Genomic DNA, 14,082 nt, shown 5'->3' on the forward strand with positions numbered 1-14,082 from the left:
GATGGCCCGCCTCGCTTTGCTACACTCTGCAACGCTGCCTCCCCAGCCCACCAGGAGCTGCTGACAGTCGCCCTCAGGCTGCTCTCTGGTGAGAAACCAGGTGTGTTTTTAACAACAGCTTCCACCCAGGCGGCAGGAAGGGAGGGGTCCTGGTTATCAGCTGTCTAGCCGGCCTCCCGGGGAGATGACACACTCCTCAACTCACTGCCCAAGCGCATTAGCTCCAGACCCGAGGCCCTGACTTTGCACACATTGAAAGCCCGCCAGTGTCCCTCTCTGTCTGACCCTACCGAACGCGAAGCTGCAGGAGCTCCTTCCTCCAAGTCAGCCGGCCAGCGTCCCTGGTCCCCTGCGGCAGCGCGACTAGTTTCTGCACTCCGGCCGGAGTGTCCAGGTAACGTTCCCGCACGCGGAGGCCGGGAGCCGGCTATACCGACACGTTTCCACAATAAAAGCAAACTTACAGCTGGGCCACAGAAGAAGCGGGTCATTCTTTCCAGCAGCCCCGGCCTTCTGGCCCAGACAGGGCAGAAAGGGGAAGGAGGAGCCCGCGGGAGCCGGTCCCTCCCGGCTCCCCGCACCGCGCGCAGGGCCCTAGGGATTTCAGGGTGCCCGGCCCGCCCGCGAAGAGCCCCGTGGGCGCCGGCGCGTGTCCTTACCGTTCAGCTGCCGATAGACGATGTCCTCGAGCAGCGAGAGGCGCTTCAGGACCGCATCCTGGATGGGGCTGGCGCTGTGCGCGCTGAGGTTGGCCGCCTCGGCGCGCGGCCGAATCTCGTGGAAGGCGTCTCCGCTGCGCACGGAGATGGGCCGGCACTTGGCCAGGAAGAGCACGAAGCCGGCCACCGCGATCAGGTTCAACCCCAGCAGCACTTTGACTCTTCTCAGTGAAGCCATCAAACACGCCCGCCGGCCCTCGCCCCGGACCCGCGCCTCCTAGGGCTCCGGCGAGGCGCGGGGCAGCCGGGGCCCGTGCGAGCCTCACACTCCGGGCGGCCGGCGGGGCCCCCAGAGGCTCCCGGCCCCGCAGCGCGGATGCTCCGGCGGCGGGGACGGCGGGGAGGACGGGGCGGTCAGGGGGACAGCGAAATCGCTCCCATGGAAGCGCTGGGTGTGCAGAAGTGCTCCCGGAGACGCCTGCTCAGTTCGCGGCGCTCGGCCCCTTTGGGCGCCTCCGCTGCTCCGCGAAGGGCCGGGGGTCGGGGGTGTCTCCGCGGCACCGGCAAGGGGCTCGCCGCTGGCCCTCGGGTCGCCGGGAGCGGGGCTGTCCGGGCGCCGCGGCGGGAGCTGCGCGCAGGTGTCGGGCTCGGGTTCGCCGCCCGCCCGCGGGGAGCGCGCCGCGCCTGGGGCAGCACGGCCACCACCCTGGTCCCCAGGCTGCCGTCGCGGCGCGCGGTCTTCGGCCCTGGACCCGCTACCCCGGGCGGGCGCCTTTGTTCCGCTCACCGCCCCGCTCCATCGCACCCGGCGGAGGGGAAGCCCGCGTCCGGCGCCCGCATCCTCGCGGCTCCGCAGTCACGCTCAAGTCCCAGTTACTCTCAAAGTGGGGGCAGCTCTAGGGGCGGGCCAAGGGGCAGAGCGCGACGTCCTCTCCGCCCCTCGCGCCGGGGACAGCCCACCCCGCCAGCGAACTCACCAGCGCGCACAGCGCCGCGGGCGCCGGGACGCGTTCCAAGCCCCAGCCCCACGCCGGGAGCCTTCGGGGCCTGCGGGTCGCCCCGGCCTCGCTGCGAGCGCGCGCGTCGCGAGGCCGGCCGGAAGGAGTCGGACCTCAAAAGTCACGGCAGTTCCCTGCCTCTCCTGAAACGGCGCGGGGAGCGCGGCCGCAGGGACGCGCGCGGGCGCCCCCTCCGCTCGCCAGCACGGGCCGCGCCGCTCGTCCCGCGCCCGCGGAGCCGAACGCCGAGTCTCCTAATTGGCGGACGCAGGACACCGCCGCTGCGGCACCCAGAGCGCCCACGGCCCCGGCTCCGGCTCGCGGAGCCTGGGGGAGGGGGGGACCGCGCAGGTGGCGGCGGAGGGCGGGGCGCGGCCCGAGGGAACCGGCTGCGGCGCCAGCTCCTCCCCCGCCGCCGCGGGCCAGCCTCTCCCCGCGAGCTGCCGGGCGCACGGCTCCCCCGGTCGCCGGCTCGTGCGCGCGCACCCGGAAAGGGCGGGGGCGCCTGGCGAGTGGGCGCCGCGCGGGGGTGGGGGGGAGCGCTCAAGCCATGCCGGCTGCGGGCGGCGTCGGAGGGACCCCCGCGCCTCAGCGCCCGCGGGGCTGGCGGGTCCGCTCCATCCCGGGCGGCGATGAAGACATCCCTCTCCGTGCGCTCGCGGCTCCGCGCGGCGTGGCCGGGAATGGCTGGAGGGAAAACCTGGCCTGGAGACCCGGATCTGCGACTCTGGGAGCCGGGCCGCGCGCCCTGGGCTGGGTGGGCTCTGTCCGCGCCGAGATGCTGACCGTCCCCGCCGCCGCGGGCGCGTCCCCCTCGTTCCATCGCAAGACGCACGTTCGGGCGGCCGGATCTCCACGACTCTTCCTCTTCCCAGAGCCCGGCGCTGGGAAGGCCGGAATCCAGAGACCCTTCTAGATCCACTCACTTCCCTGGCCTAAGAAAGAACGCGGCCGCCCCCGGATCAAGAGCGGGCAGGGAAGGCCGAGCGTTCTGGTGGTTTCCACCTCACCACCCCGATCTCGCTGAAGTTTTTCTTTCTGCTCTTGGGGTTTGGGGCTTTTGTTGCTGATTTATCATTTTAACATGATATTTTTAACAGAGGAGTGCCTGAAAAAATAACAGTTTTTTAAAATTTTAGTCCCTTGGAACTCGGTGCCTGGGTTCAGTCGGGTCTTCCTGGTTTTTTGCTTTCTAGCACCTGCAAAAAGTGAATACGAAACAGGTAAATGAAAAAGCCACATAAAAAGCCCCAAGGGATTTTTTCCTGCCACAGGTGTTGGGCAAGAAAGGAGCCAAGGGACTAGAAACCTGAGTTACTGGGCATTGGTGACGTGACAGGCACCAGGGCAGGCAGGGTCCCGACAATGTCTCACCGGGAACCCAGATGGAAGCTAGTACAATCAGTGGAAACTTCTGCAAAAATAATTTTCCATGTTTACTCGGCCGCAAGACAGAAGGCAGGGAGGCTGAGACAAGGGGCTGGGACCCCCAGTAAGTGGCCATAAACCCAGGTGGGTCTGACGCCCCAGCACATGCCTGTTTGGGATTAGGAGACAGAGAGGGAACACCCACTGAGCCATGGAGATGTTTCCACGAAAGATGCAACTTTAGACAGATTTCTTTTTCTCCCTCCGAAACAGGAGAGGTCCTTAACCCAGATTAACTGATGATCTTACCAGCATCTTGCAGGGTTCTCTCCTCCCCTTCCACAAGCATCCTGGAAAGCTTCTGCATTCTAAACGGCATCTGACACACTGTCAGGCTCCCGTCTTGAGCCCTGTCATCACACAGAAGTGACCCACTCCAGCAGTCCTTCAGGAAAATTTCCCACTCGCAACCCCAAACAAAAACACGTTCTCCAGCCACCAGCAACCCCTGTCTTTCTCACCCAGTTTCTAAGCCCGTCCATCCCCTCGTAAGTTCCTTCCCTACCCTTCCTGGTTACACTTTAGCTCTGATTAGTATTTATTTCAAACACTTCCCCAGCAGTGACTGCAGTTCACACACTCCTTATGCGTATGCTCACACCGTGCCCAGCTCTGAATTACAATCTCACCATCTTCATTCTTGCGCCCACGGATCCAAGCAACAGAGTGTGCTTAGGGAAAACGCCACCACCCAAAGCTTGGAGACATTACCAGTTGGTGGTATCTAACTTGAACTGATTCCTTAATTCTTAGTTCCATGATCCTAGCCAGCTTCTCCCCCCAGAGGTGCCTGAGATACACTTCAGAAGTCCATAAACACCCCTCAGTCCAATACCAAACACTCACATGTGTGTCCTATGGGCATTTTTCTGGGGAAAAGACCCCCAGCTTCCATCAGATTCTCAATGATGGTCAGAGACTCCAAATACTTAAAACCCTGCCTGGGATACGTTGGATAAGCAAAAACATAATCAACTCAATATTTATTGCATGCCAGCTGCCTAAAAAGTCAGTGGCTCCGAGGTACACCAGGTTGGTAGAACTCTCTGGTTGTTTGCATAGATAGAAGAAAGAAGACTGAACGAAGGCCAGCCTCTTGGACAGATGAAGTTCGAACTGAATGAATGAAGAAACTGAATTGAATGGGTTCTGCTAAGAGTGTTCTGAAAGGAGCACTCTTGGCCATTTAAACCACATACATAGAGATGGAAGGACCCATTTGCAGAGTCATCGATTGTCCTGGAACCAGAGGCTCCCAGAGGGGTGGGCGACCTCCCTCCATCCACGACTGCCATCCATCTACATACACATCACTTGTCCCAATCCAGCTTGTAAAAAGTCAACAAAACGACCCTTCCGAGCCTCTGTGTCCTGCTCACCAGGAGCCACTGGCCCTAGTCCCCCTGTTACCAAGAAGCACATCCATTCTTGACTTTTGGAGGGCTCTAAAAATCTTTCCCAATCATAAAACTCAGTTAAGCTCCAGATACTTCTAAAAAGAGGTCTATTGGCATGTTTGTTAAGGCAACTGAAAGGGGGGTGATGGGTGTATTTCTATCCACGGTTCATGAAAGATTTCTCCTCCACGTACGTTTTTCACACATCAGCCATGATGTGAAGCTTCTGACTGGTCTGTTTCGCCCTTCCTTGCCTGTTGGAAATCTCTCACATCTCAGCCTGGTCTGTCACAGAAGCTAGAAAGAGCTGGAGGTTCATCAGGAAGAGGAGGGGCTCGTGTCTCTACAGGGGCTCCGCACAGCTACTCACTCTTGCTGGAAGCGAGGGCTGGAGCCATCCTTCCCATAAAACCCTGAACAACAGAAACTGGGGTGCTTATTTGATTTCTTTAATAAGATAGAATTGACATATAGCATCATATTAGTTTCAGGTGTGCAACACAATGATTTTTATCTTTGTGTAGGTCAGGAGACAATCAGCGCAGTAAGCCTGCCACCTGTCACCATACCGCGTTACAGACTTTTATTTTTTTTTAATGCGATGAGAACTTTTAAGGTCTTCTCTCGGCAACTTTCGAATATGCCGTACGGTATTAACGACAGTCAACACGACGTATTTACTTTATAGCTGGCACTGTGCACCTTTGGACCCCCTTCACCTATCCCCCCCACCTCTGGCAACCACCAGCCCATCTGTTTTCTGCATCTACGTGTTTAGGGTTTTCTTTTGTCTTGTTTTAGATCCCACATATAAGTGAGATCATACGCTCTTTGTCTTTCTCTGCCTGGCTTACTTCACGCTTTTTTGTTGTTGTTGTTGTTGTTGTTTTGTTTTGTTTTGTTTTAAGAAAAAAGGAAGACAGGAGTCTGCCCTTCTCCCTCTTCAAGAATCCACCTTGAGGGCTTGTGTTGGCTGCCAGTCGTAGCTGGGGGGACCCTGAGCAACTTACCTCTCTTCTCTGGGGGCATTACCTGCTTCCCCAGCTACAAAACAGCCATAACAGCCTTTACGGTAAGCACTGTGGAAATACGCAAGGACCACCAGCTGAGGACAAGCAAAGGCTGTTGATTCAGTTTGCTGTTGCAAGAGAGTCCCTGGTGTTTGGCAGAGACTCAAAGGCAGGCAGAGGAGAGAGTTTGATAGTAAAAAAGTTGGGGGGGGGCAGAGGAGGCTTCAGATAAGCACTGATTGAAGGCTGATGGCCTGGGAAGCTGGAGGCAGGCTCACTAGGAGTGGGGCATTCTACGTGATGGATGAAGGGAGCTTTTATTTGGCTTTCTTTGGTTGGTCCTAAGTTGGAAGCAGGGATAACAATTAGGGAAGCTGGAAATTACTAAGCAGGTCCCCACCATTTGCAGCCAATTGTGTGGGCTTTCCAGGCTGGTGGCCACAGAGGTTGAGAGGATCAGAGCCCTAGTGCCATGTCTGGCCGTGAACTTCAGCCCTCTCAACACTCAGTACGCATTGGTTATTATCAGCATTATTAAAATCACTAGAACCGAGAAAGGCTAGTCATGGGTAGAGACACACATTGAGACCAGGTCCACCTGTGGGAGAGACACAGGCCGCCTCCCAACCCCAGAGCCTTCTCCTTTGTTCCAGTCTCATCAGCCAGGAGTGTGTGGGCTTCCAAGATGGGCACACAAGACAACCCACTGGGGGATGGGGAAAAATATTCAACCTTCCGTTTACTGTGATCCAAAATAAGAAAGAAATCAAAAGCTACTAACATTTCATCTATGCAGTGAGAGTCACACAGGTATATAATTTCTAAAGAATGGCACATATAGCGGGCATACACATCTCACATCTTTTCCTGGTAGGGACCACCTTCAAAAACCAATTCTTGCCTACTGGCCAACTAGCATGGAGACCCTGGGGTTACAAATGAAAACTCTTCCTTCCTATTAGAAGTTGGACTCCTCCTAAAACTCAAAGGCCATTTGAAGGCCCACCTTAGCATCCCAGTCCTCTGGGAAGCCCTATCAGGAAACTCCGGATGACTTTCTAGCTACAAATTAGCCACAGATTTATCTAACAATCTACAAAGTACCTGTTCAGTGTTCTGTTCCGTAATTGAATGTTTCTCAAGTACTTGTCATGAGCCATTGTGTCCCAGGCATTGTGGGGTTTATTGTCTAGGAGGAGAGGTAAGTCACAGATAAACTATAATACCAAAATCACTGAGTTGCACTTAGGAGAAACAATTCCACCAAACCGTGGGGGAACAGGTGGCCTGGGCGTGTTTGTTCACAGAGTCCCAGAGCTCAGAGGGCCCAGTGAAACTAACTGCTCTGGGGACGGCCCTTCCCTCCTCCCTGTCCCCAGACTCCTTCTTATTTTTGCTCAGGGACTCCACACCCTCCCAAGGACAGCTCTGTTGGGAATGCTGAGGCCGGGAAATGCTCTTCTCAAATATACATGAACCTCACTCTGGTGCTCAGTATGCCCAAGCTTCTCTTTTATCTATATCTGCAATTTTTTTTTTTTTTTTTTACCACAGCTGACACAATATTACATTAGTTCCAGGTACCAGGCACAGTGATTGGTTAAGTCTCTACATTGTTGTGTTCACTACCAGCCTAGCTGTCCCTTTCACCACACGACCCTATGACAATACCACTGACTGTATTCCTTAGGCTATGCCTTTTATCCTCACAATTTATTCATTCCATGACCAGAAGTCTGTATCTCCTACCCACCTTGACCCATTTTGCCCATCCCCCCTGGAAGCCATCAGTTTGTTCTCTGTATTTATAGGTCTGATTCTGCTTTTTGTTTGTTTATTAATTGGGGGTTTTCTTAGATTCCACAGATGAGTGAAATTGTATGATATTTGTCTTTCTCAATCTGACCTATTTCATTGAGCATAATACCCTCTAGGCCCATCCGAGTTGTTGCAAACGGCACGATCTCATCCTTTACATGGCTGCGTAATATTCCACCATCTGCCCCGTCTTCCTTATCCATTCATCTGTCAATTTGAACACTAGGTTGCTTCTGTATCCTGTCTATTATAAATAATGCTACAATAAACGTAGAAGGGCATACAGCTTTTCAAAGTAGTGTTTTCATTTCTTGGCATAAATACCCAGTAGCAGAACTATTGGATCATAAGGTATTCTTATTTTTTGAGGAACCACCATACTGTATATACAACTTCTCTTAATTTAGCGAACATTTGTGACAACCGGAAGATTGTCTGTTATTGGTTCTAAGTGAGAAAAAGAGAGCAAGTGTGAATAAGAAACTCAAAAGAAACTTTTCACTGTCTGTTCATTGCCCGTTGTTCCTGTGAGTAAAAGCCCTTCTTGGACCCTTCTTGCTTTGGCTTCGGGGTGAGTGTGAGCATGTGCAGGAGAGGCCGAGAAACTGGGCTTACCCTGCCATGGGCCATCGCATGCTATGTGATGCGGACCCTGCCCACTCATGTGAAAGGTGTTACTAGCCATTACAGACCAACAGCTTTTCTATCATCGGTGGTAGGTTGGGCTCAAGATTAGCTCTGCTGGGTAGTTTCCTGCAGCCTCAGGAGGTGGCCTTTGAAACTGCAGCTTCCTGGGGCTTGTTTGCCGAATGCAATCACTCGTTTGGAGAAAACTCCCAGGAAAGGATCATTTCCGAGAGTCCACAGCTCCAAATACTCTGCAAATATTCTGAAAAAGAACAAGGCTCCTGGAATTCTCAAGGTGCAGACGGAATTTCTGGGGTGAATAGAAGTTGGGGGTATTTTGTCTTGGCTAGCTTTACCTTCCTTCATGGCCAAGGACATGTAAAGGGATTGTCCCCAACTCCCCAGGCTCTTGAGTCATCTTCTCCTTTAAGATCATCCCTTGTAGTCGCTGCGAAAAGTCCAATGTCCTCCCCCAGTAACTCCCAAGGGTAAGATTCTCTGGGGTTGGTCATCTTCCCCTGGCTGTCCTCATGTCACCTCACGCTCAAAACCCTTGGGTTTCCAGTCAACATTTTCCATGTCTCTGTGCCCCCGCTTCACTCTTTCCTCCAAACTAAAGATACAGGTCCCGTATTAACTATGAAAGATTACCACAAACGTAAAGACTTAAAACAACACAAGTTGGTCTTCCGGTTCTGTACGTCAGAAGTCTCGCTGAGCTCACATCAAGGTGTGTGGCGGCTGCACTCCTTTCTGCGGCTTTTGGGAAAGAATCCATCTCCTCACATTTTCTGGTTCCTGAAGGCTCCCTGCAACCCTTGCCTCACGGTCTCCCTTCCTCCGTCTTTTTTTTTTTTTTAAGATTTCATTTATTTATTTGACAGAGATCTCAAGTAGGCAGAGAGGCAGGCAGAGAGAGGGAAGCAGGCTCCCCACGGAGCAGAGAGCCCGATGCGGGGCTCGATCCCAGGACCCTGAGATCATGACCCAAGCCGAAGGCAGAGGCTTTAACCCAGTGAGCCACCCAGGTGTCCCCCCACCCTTCCTCTGTCTTCAAGCCAATCGGTTCAGGCTGAATTCCTGCCACCCTCCCTGGCTTTCTGACTGCAGCCAGAAAGGATTCTCTATTTACAAGGACTCATAAGGGCAGATAGAACCTCGAGACGAAAGGACCCCAGGGGTCTGAGAACACCACACGGAGCAGAACCACCCACTCGCTGGAAACACCTGTCCTCTGTGCTGAAGAAAGTAATAAATTTCTTGGGCTCTAAGCCGCTGAATTTGGGGGTTGTGTTAATTACCACCCCCCAGCCCCCCACTCTTGTGGATAGATTCACCAATGTTTTCATGTTTAAGTACCAACTGCATCATCATCTAGAGAACCTCTTTATCCAAACCAACCCTCTTCTCTTTTCAAGCAGCGACGTTCGAAACAGTAAGATCCACAGAATAATAAGATGAATTTTTATCAGATGCTTCCTATGTGTCACGCTTTTGACACATGTGTCTGGACCTGTTCAATGTTTCACTTACGTGACTTCACTGATCTTTCACACACACCAGTTCCCGGAGGTAGGTGCTGTTACGATCGTGCCCATTGAACAAACAAGGACAGTGAGGCACGGAGTTTCCCATGCTGGTAAGTCGAAGAGCCAGGACCGGAACCCAAGTGGGCTAACTGAAGAGTTCATCCTTTGAGCCATGCCAGGCTGCCGCCTTTTTTCATGGCTCTGTTTTGGGAGCGATATGTGCCCGTAAGGCCTGTTAAGTGATTCGACTTTTTTGCAAAATACGCACTTCTATAGACCACCTCATTTTTCTCAGGTTTCATCAGAGGTGTGAGCACCGCACTGTATCAAGTAGTGCCCCAGAGCTAAGGCTGAGCTACTTTTCATCTCTACCACATAGCTGTGTGGGTCGATCTCAAAACCCCACAACAGGGAGGGGAGAGGCATGTCAGAGAAGTCAGGGGCAGAGCCAAAGCCTCCCCTCTCCAGCGACCGTCGGCCCCAAAGCGCACTGCTGTTAACCTGCACTTTCAGAATGTCACTGCAAAATTTGCGAATGACATTTTTCCTTATTGATCTTTTTGCCTAGGAGGACGAGGAGGCCTCTCGAAGAGGAAAAGGAAAAAGGCAAGGCGGGACAAAGAATGAACATCAAGAATGATGTCACCCGATCCGAGCACCTTATGGACTGGGTGGGGGGACGTATGTGTACAATCGCATCACGGCAATCAATAAAGCCCGTCCACCCACATTAATAAATAAGATGAATGAATAAATTTGACCAAAGTGCTATTTTCTTCCTACCCAGCCGATGGCTCGCACCTTAGCTGCGCGAAGGAATGGAGACTGTCTGTCCTCTTCAACCCAGCACTGGAGAGACTCTAAACAACTTTCCTCCTCTCCTCGTTTCTCTGGTTATTTTCAGCCTTAAATGGGTCTAGAGAAACCATGGGTGATATCGTCACATGGATGGTTTCAGGGAAGGTCAGAGGTCAGGGATCTGTCCCCAAACTGGCCCTTGACGCCTCTGTCCAAGAGGTAGCCCCCCTGAGTGTGTGCGTGTGCGCCTAGGTGTGGGCAAATTCCTTCCTAGTTCCCCAGATTGTGTGAGTTACCCCTTTGTCTCTATCCTCGTAGCTTCATGAACACTTGTCTCAGTGATCCTGTCACATTGTAGTTTTTCGTTCACGTGTCCATCACCCAATGGATGGTGAGAGACAATGGCAGAAATGTCCTGTTTTGGACACGTTGCCGGCAGAAGCTTCACGAGAGTATCAGCTGAGTGAGGAGCGGATTAACGACCCCAAGAAATAAACCAATAGGCTCTGGTTCGAGTGAGTCATGCAGGCGTCCCCCAGGGGCCGTGGTGCATGTCCCGCAGCCTGAAATCTGGAGTGTTTCCACTTGTTGTGGCTGCACATCAGCCTTTCATTCTTGTGAAAGGAATAAAGGAGATATTTGATTCTGATAGGAGGTGAAAGCCTGTTTGTGTCCAACACACAGGAGAATTTATTTTCGAGGATCCGTAAAGCCAGCATCGGAACATCTGCCCTGGGCCTCCCAGCCCCATGATAGCTTCCCCAAGCTTAGAACATTCATGTCTCGACACAGGCCCATCGAAGCAGATTAGCTGACGTTCTCTGAGCTCAGAAAACCCTGATTTCCCATTATCATCTGCCACTTACGAGTAACTTGCTTTTACTCTTAGCATGATAAATGTGATTTTGTGTAGAACTACCTGCCTGCTGTCTGTCCTTCAATATTCCCCAGCCAGCTCACGATTTTAGTTGCAGAAAGACAGCTACGTGCACGCTACTGCGGTGGGGAAATTTCTGCTGGGAAAAAAAATCCTTCTCGAAGAAACACCAGAAACTGATTCGGACACAGATGACTTGCCTTCCTCCTCTGAGTTCTGGTTACTGCTCCCAGGGTAATCCCTCAGCCCACTCAGACGTCTTAGCAATATTTTTGGTTGTGCTCATTGGTTTGGGTTTACAGTTGTTCTTTCTGCTTTAAAAAAAAAAAAATCCATTTTAGGGTTTCCTGGGTGGCTGTCATTGGGCATCTACCTTCAGCTCAGGTCATGATCCTGGGGTCCTGGGATCGAGCCCCACATCGGGGGTCCTTGCTCAGCAGGAAGCCTGCTTCTCCCTCTCCCAGTCCCCTGCTTGTGCTCCCTCTCTCTCTGTCTCTCTCTGTCAAATAAATAAATAAAATCTTTTAAAAAATCAATTTTGTTGAGGTGTGAATTACATATAACAAAAGGTGTCAGTTTTAAATGTATGCGTCAGTGTGTTTTAACAAATACATTCACTCCTATAACAATGTCCCTTTCAAGATAAAGAACGTATTCTTTTATTTAGCCAGTGACCTATTTACTTTTTTTTAAAGATATTTTATTTATTTAATTGACAGACAGAGATCACATAGTAGGCAGAGAAGAAGGCAGAGAGAGGGGGGAAGCAGACTCCCCACTGAGCAGAGAGCCCCATGCGGGGCTCGATCCCTGGGATCATGACCTGAGCCGAAGGCAGCAGCTTAACCCACTGAGCCACCCAGGCACCCCTTACTTTTTTTTAAATAAAAATTGTATACATTTGGGTGTGCAACATGATCTAATATACATACACATAGCGAAATGATTACTACAGTCAAGCTATTTAACATATCTTCTCACATCGTTACCTTTTTGTGTATAAAAGCACCTGAAATCTACACTTTTAGCAAATTTCCTGTATTCTATGCAGTATCACAAATTGCAGTCATTATGCTGTACCTTGGATCTCCAGACTTATTCATCCTACATAACTGTAACTTTGTATCCCTGGACCAACATCTCCCTGTTTTCCCCATCTCCCACCCCTATTAACTACTATTTTTATCTCTGCTGCTATGCACTTCACTTTTTGAATTGCTCTAGTAAGAGAGCTCAGGCAGTCATTTCTACTTCTGTGTCTGACTGTTTCATTTAGCATAACATTCCCCAGGTTTGTCCATGCTGTTGCAAATGTTGGCATCCTCTTACAAGATAGAGAATATTTCATCACTCCCCAAAAGTTCCCTCATGCCCTTCTGTGGTCAATGACTCCAGCCCCAGGAAGACACTCATTTGTTTTCTTTATCAAGAAGAGGAAGAAGAAGAAGAAGAAGAGGAAGAAGAAGAAGAGGAGGAGGAAGAAGAAGAAATAATACATACTTTGTTTCTGATCTGGCTGGCTTCTTTGACATAGAATAATTATTTCGACATTCATTCATATTGTTGCATGCATCAGTAATTCATTCCTTTTTTCTTGCTAAGTAATATTCCATTATATGGAGACAGACCAATTTCTTTATTCATCTGCTGATGGAAATCAGGCTGTTTCCAGTTTGGGCTAGCGAGCATGAAACGGCTGAGAACATCCACCGAGTCTTTCTGTGGCCCCCTGTTTTTATTTCTCTTGGGTAAATACCTAGGAAGAGAATCACCAGCAGGTATGGTAAATGTATGTTTAACTTCATCAGAAACAGCAAAACTGGCTTTGAGAGTGGCTGTACCATTGTAAGTCCCCATCAGCGACATATGAGACATTCCGTTCTACATCCTCACCGATGCTTTTGTACGGTAAGTCTTTTTCCTCTTAGCCATTTTAAAGGGTATGAAATGGTATCTAATTACAATTTTAAATTGCACCACCAAGAATGATGATAAACATCTATCTTTTCATATGCATGTAGGTCATCCATAAATCTTCCTTCATGAAATATGTGTTCAAGTCTTTTCCCCAGTTTTTAATGGATTGTGTACTATTTCACTGAGTTGTAAGAGTCCCCCCTGTTATATGTTTGAGACGCAAATTCCACTCTTCCGTGTATTTGGCGGTAGGAAGTGACTTGCCCTATCCTAGTTATCAGAGCTACTTATCCTAATTACTGGCAGCTTCTTGTCCACAAAGTTATGTGACCTGAATGTGGCTGACACCTGCTGCATTAGTTCGGGCTCTAGGTTTTGTTTCTGGGAGAAAGGAGGTATGGTCTAGAACATTCTCATTCTTTTAAATCTGACTTCTGAACATAGAAAGAAAGAAGGAAGAAAGAGAAGGTAGGAATAAAGAAAAGGATATTCTAGGGAGTAATTACCTACCTACAACCCCCACTGGGTTCTGGGCAGGGCTATTACAGTCACTCAAGCTAACAAATTAGATATTCTTTGACTTGGACTGACTTTCTGCCTTATGGGTTCTACCACATCCAGAAAATGGAATGTCTGTCCTGGTGTCCCTTGATTCATGGGAGGAGAGACCATGGCTCCTTCTTCCATAATGATCCTTCCAGGTCTCCTCTACCTCCTTTTAACTAAATAATGTGACCAACCATTGAAGGTAGACAACAAGTGGAATGAGCCCACAAGTTGTGGGTCTGTTGTTGGATTACCTTGTGTTTACAAAGAGGAACAGTCTTGGTGTAGAATTAATTAGGGTTTCCAACCCAGAGCAGCAGAGGAGGGACGACTTTCTTTTTTCTATAGCATCCGTCCAAGCCTCATTGTATTCCTCGGAGCTATAAAGAAGAGTGGGCTATAGTAATGTCACCCTCCAAGAAAAGGATTAATGTATTTGGAGACCTCAAGCTAATTCAAATCAAACTAATCCCCTGGA

General features: G+C 50.9%; 1 protein-coding gene and 1 long non-coding RNA gene across 2 annotated transcripts in view; both read right to left on the reverse strand.

Moving 5' to 3' along the window:
• The window catches only part of GALNT17 (polypeptide N-acetylgalactosaminyltransferase 17), a 430,193-nt gene extending 427,967 nt beyond the window's left edge, over positions 1–2,226 (reverse strand). The window contains exon 1 of the mRNA XM_047714437.1: positions 660–2,226. Within this exon, the coding sequence (XP_047570393.1) occupies positions 660–897 (238 nt within the window). The 5' untranslated portion in view covers positions 898–2,226. The remainder of the gene's footprint in view (positions 1–659) is intronic.
• A 10,603-nt stretch (positions 2,227–12,829) lies between these two features.
• LOC125091122 (uncharacterized) overlaps positions 12,830–14,082 on the reverse strand; it is a 59,826-nt gene continuing 58,573 nt past the window's right edge. Inside the window, exon 5 of the long non-coding RNA XR_007124587.1 lies at positions 12,830–12,897. This is a non-coding gene — a long non-coding RNA (uncharacterized LOC125091122). The remainder of the gene's footprint in view (positions 12,898–14,082) is intronic.

This window comes from Lutra lutra, chromosome 18, assembly GCF_902655055.1.
Source record: "Lutra lutra chromosome 18, mLutLut1.2, whole genome shotgun sequence".
In the NCBI taxonomy this organism is placed as follows: domain Eukaryota; kingdom Metazoa; phylum Chordata; class Mammalia; order Carnivora; family Mustelidae; genus Lutra; species Lutra lutra.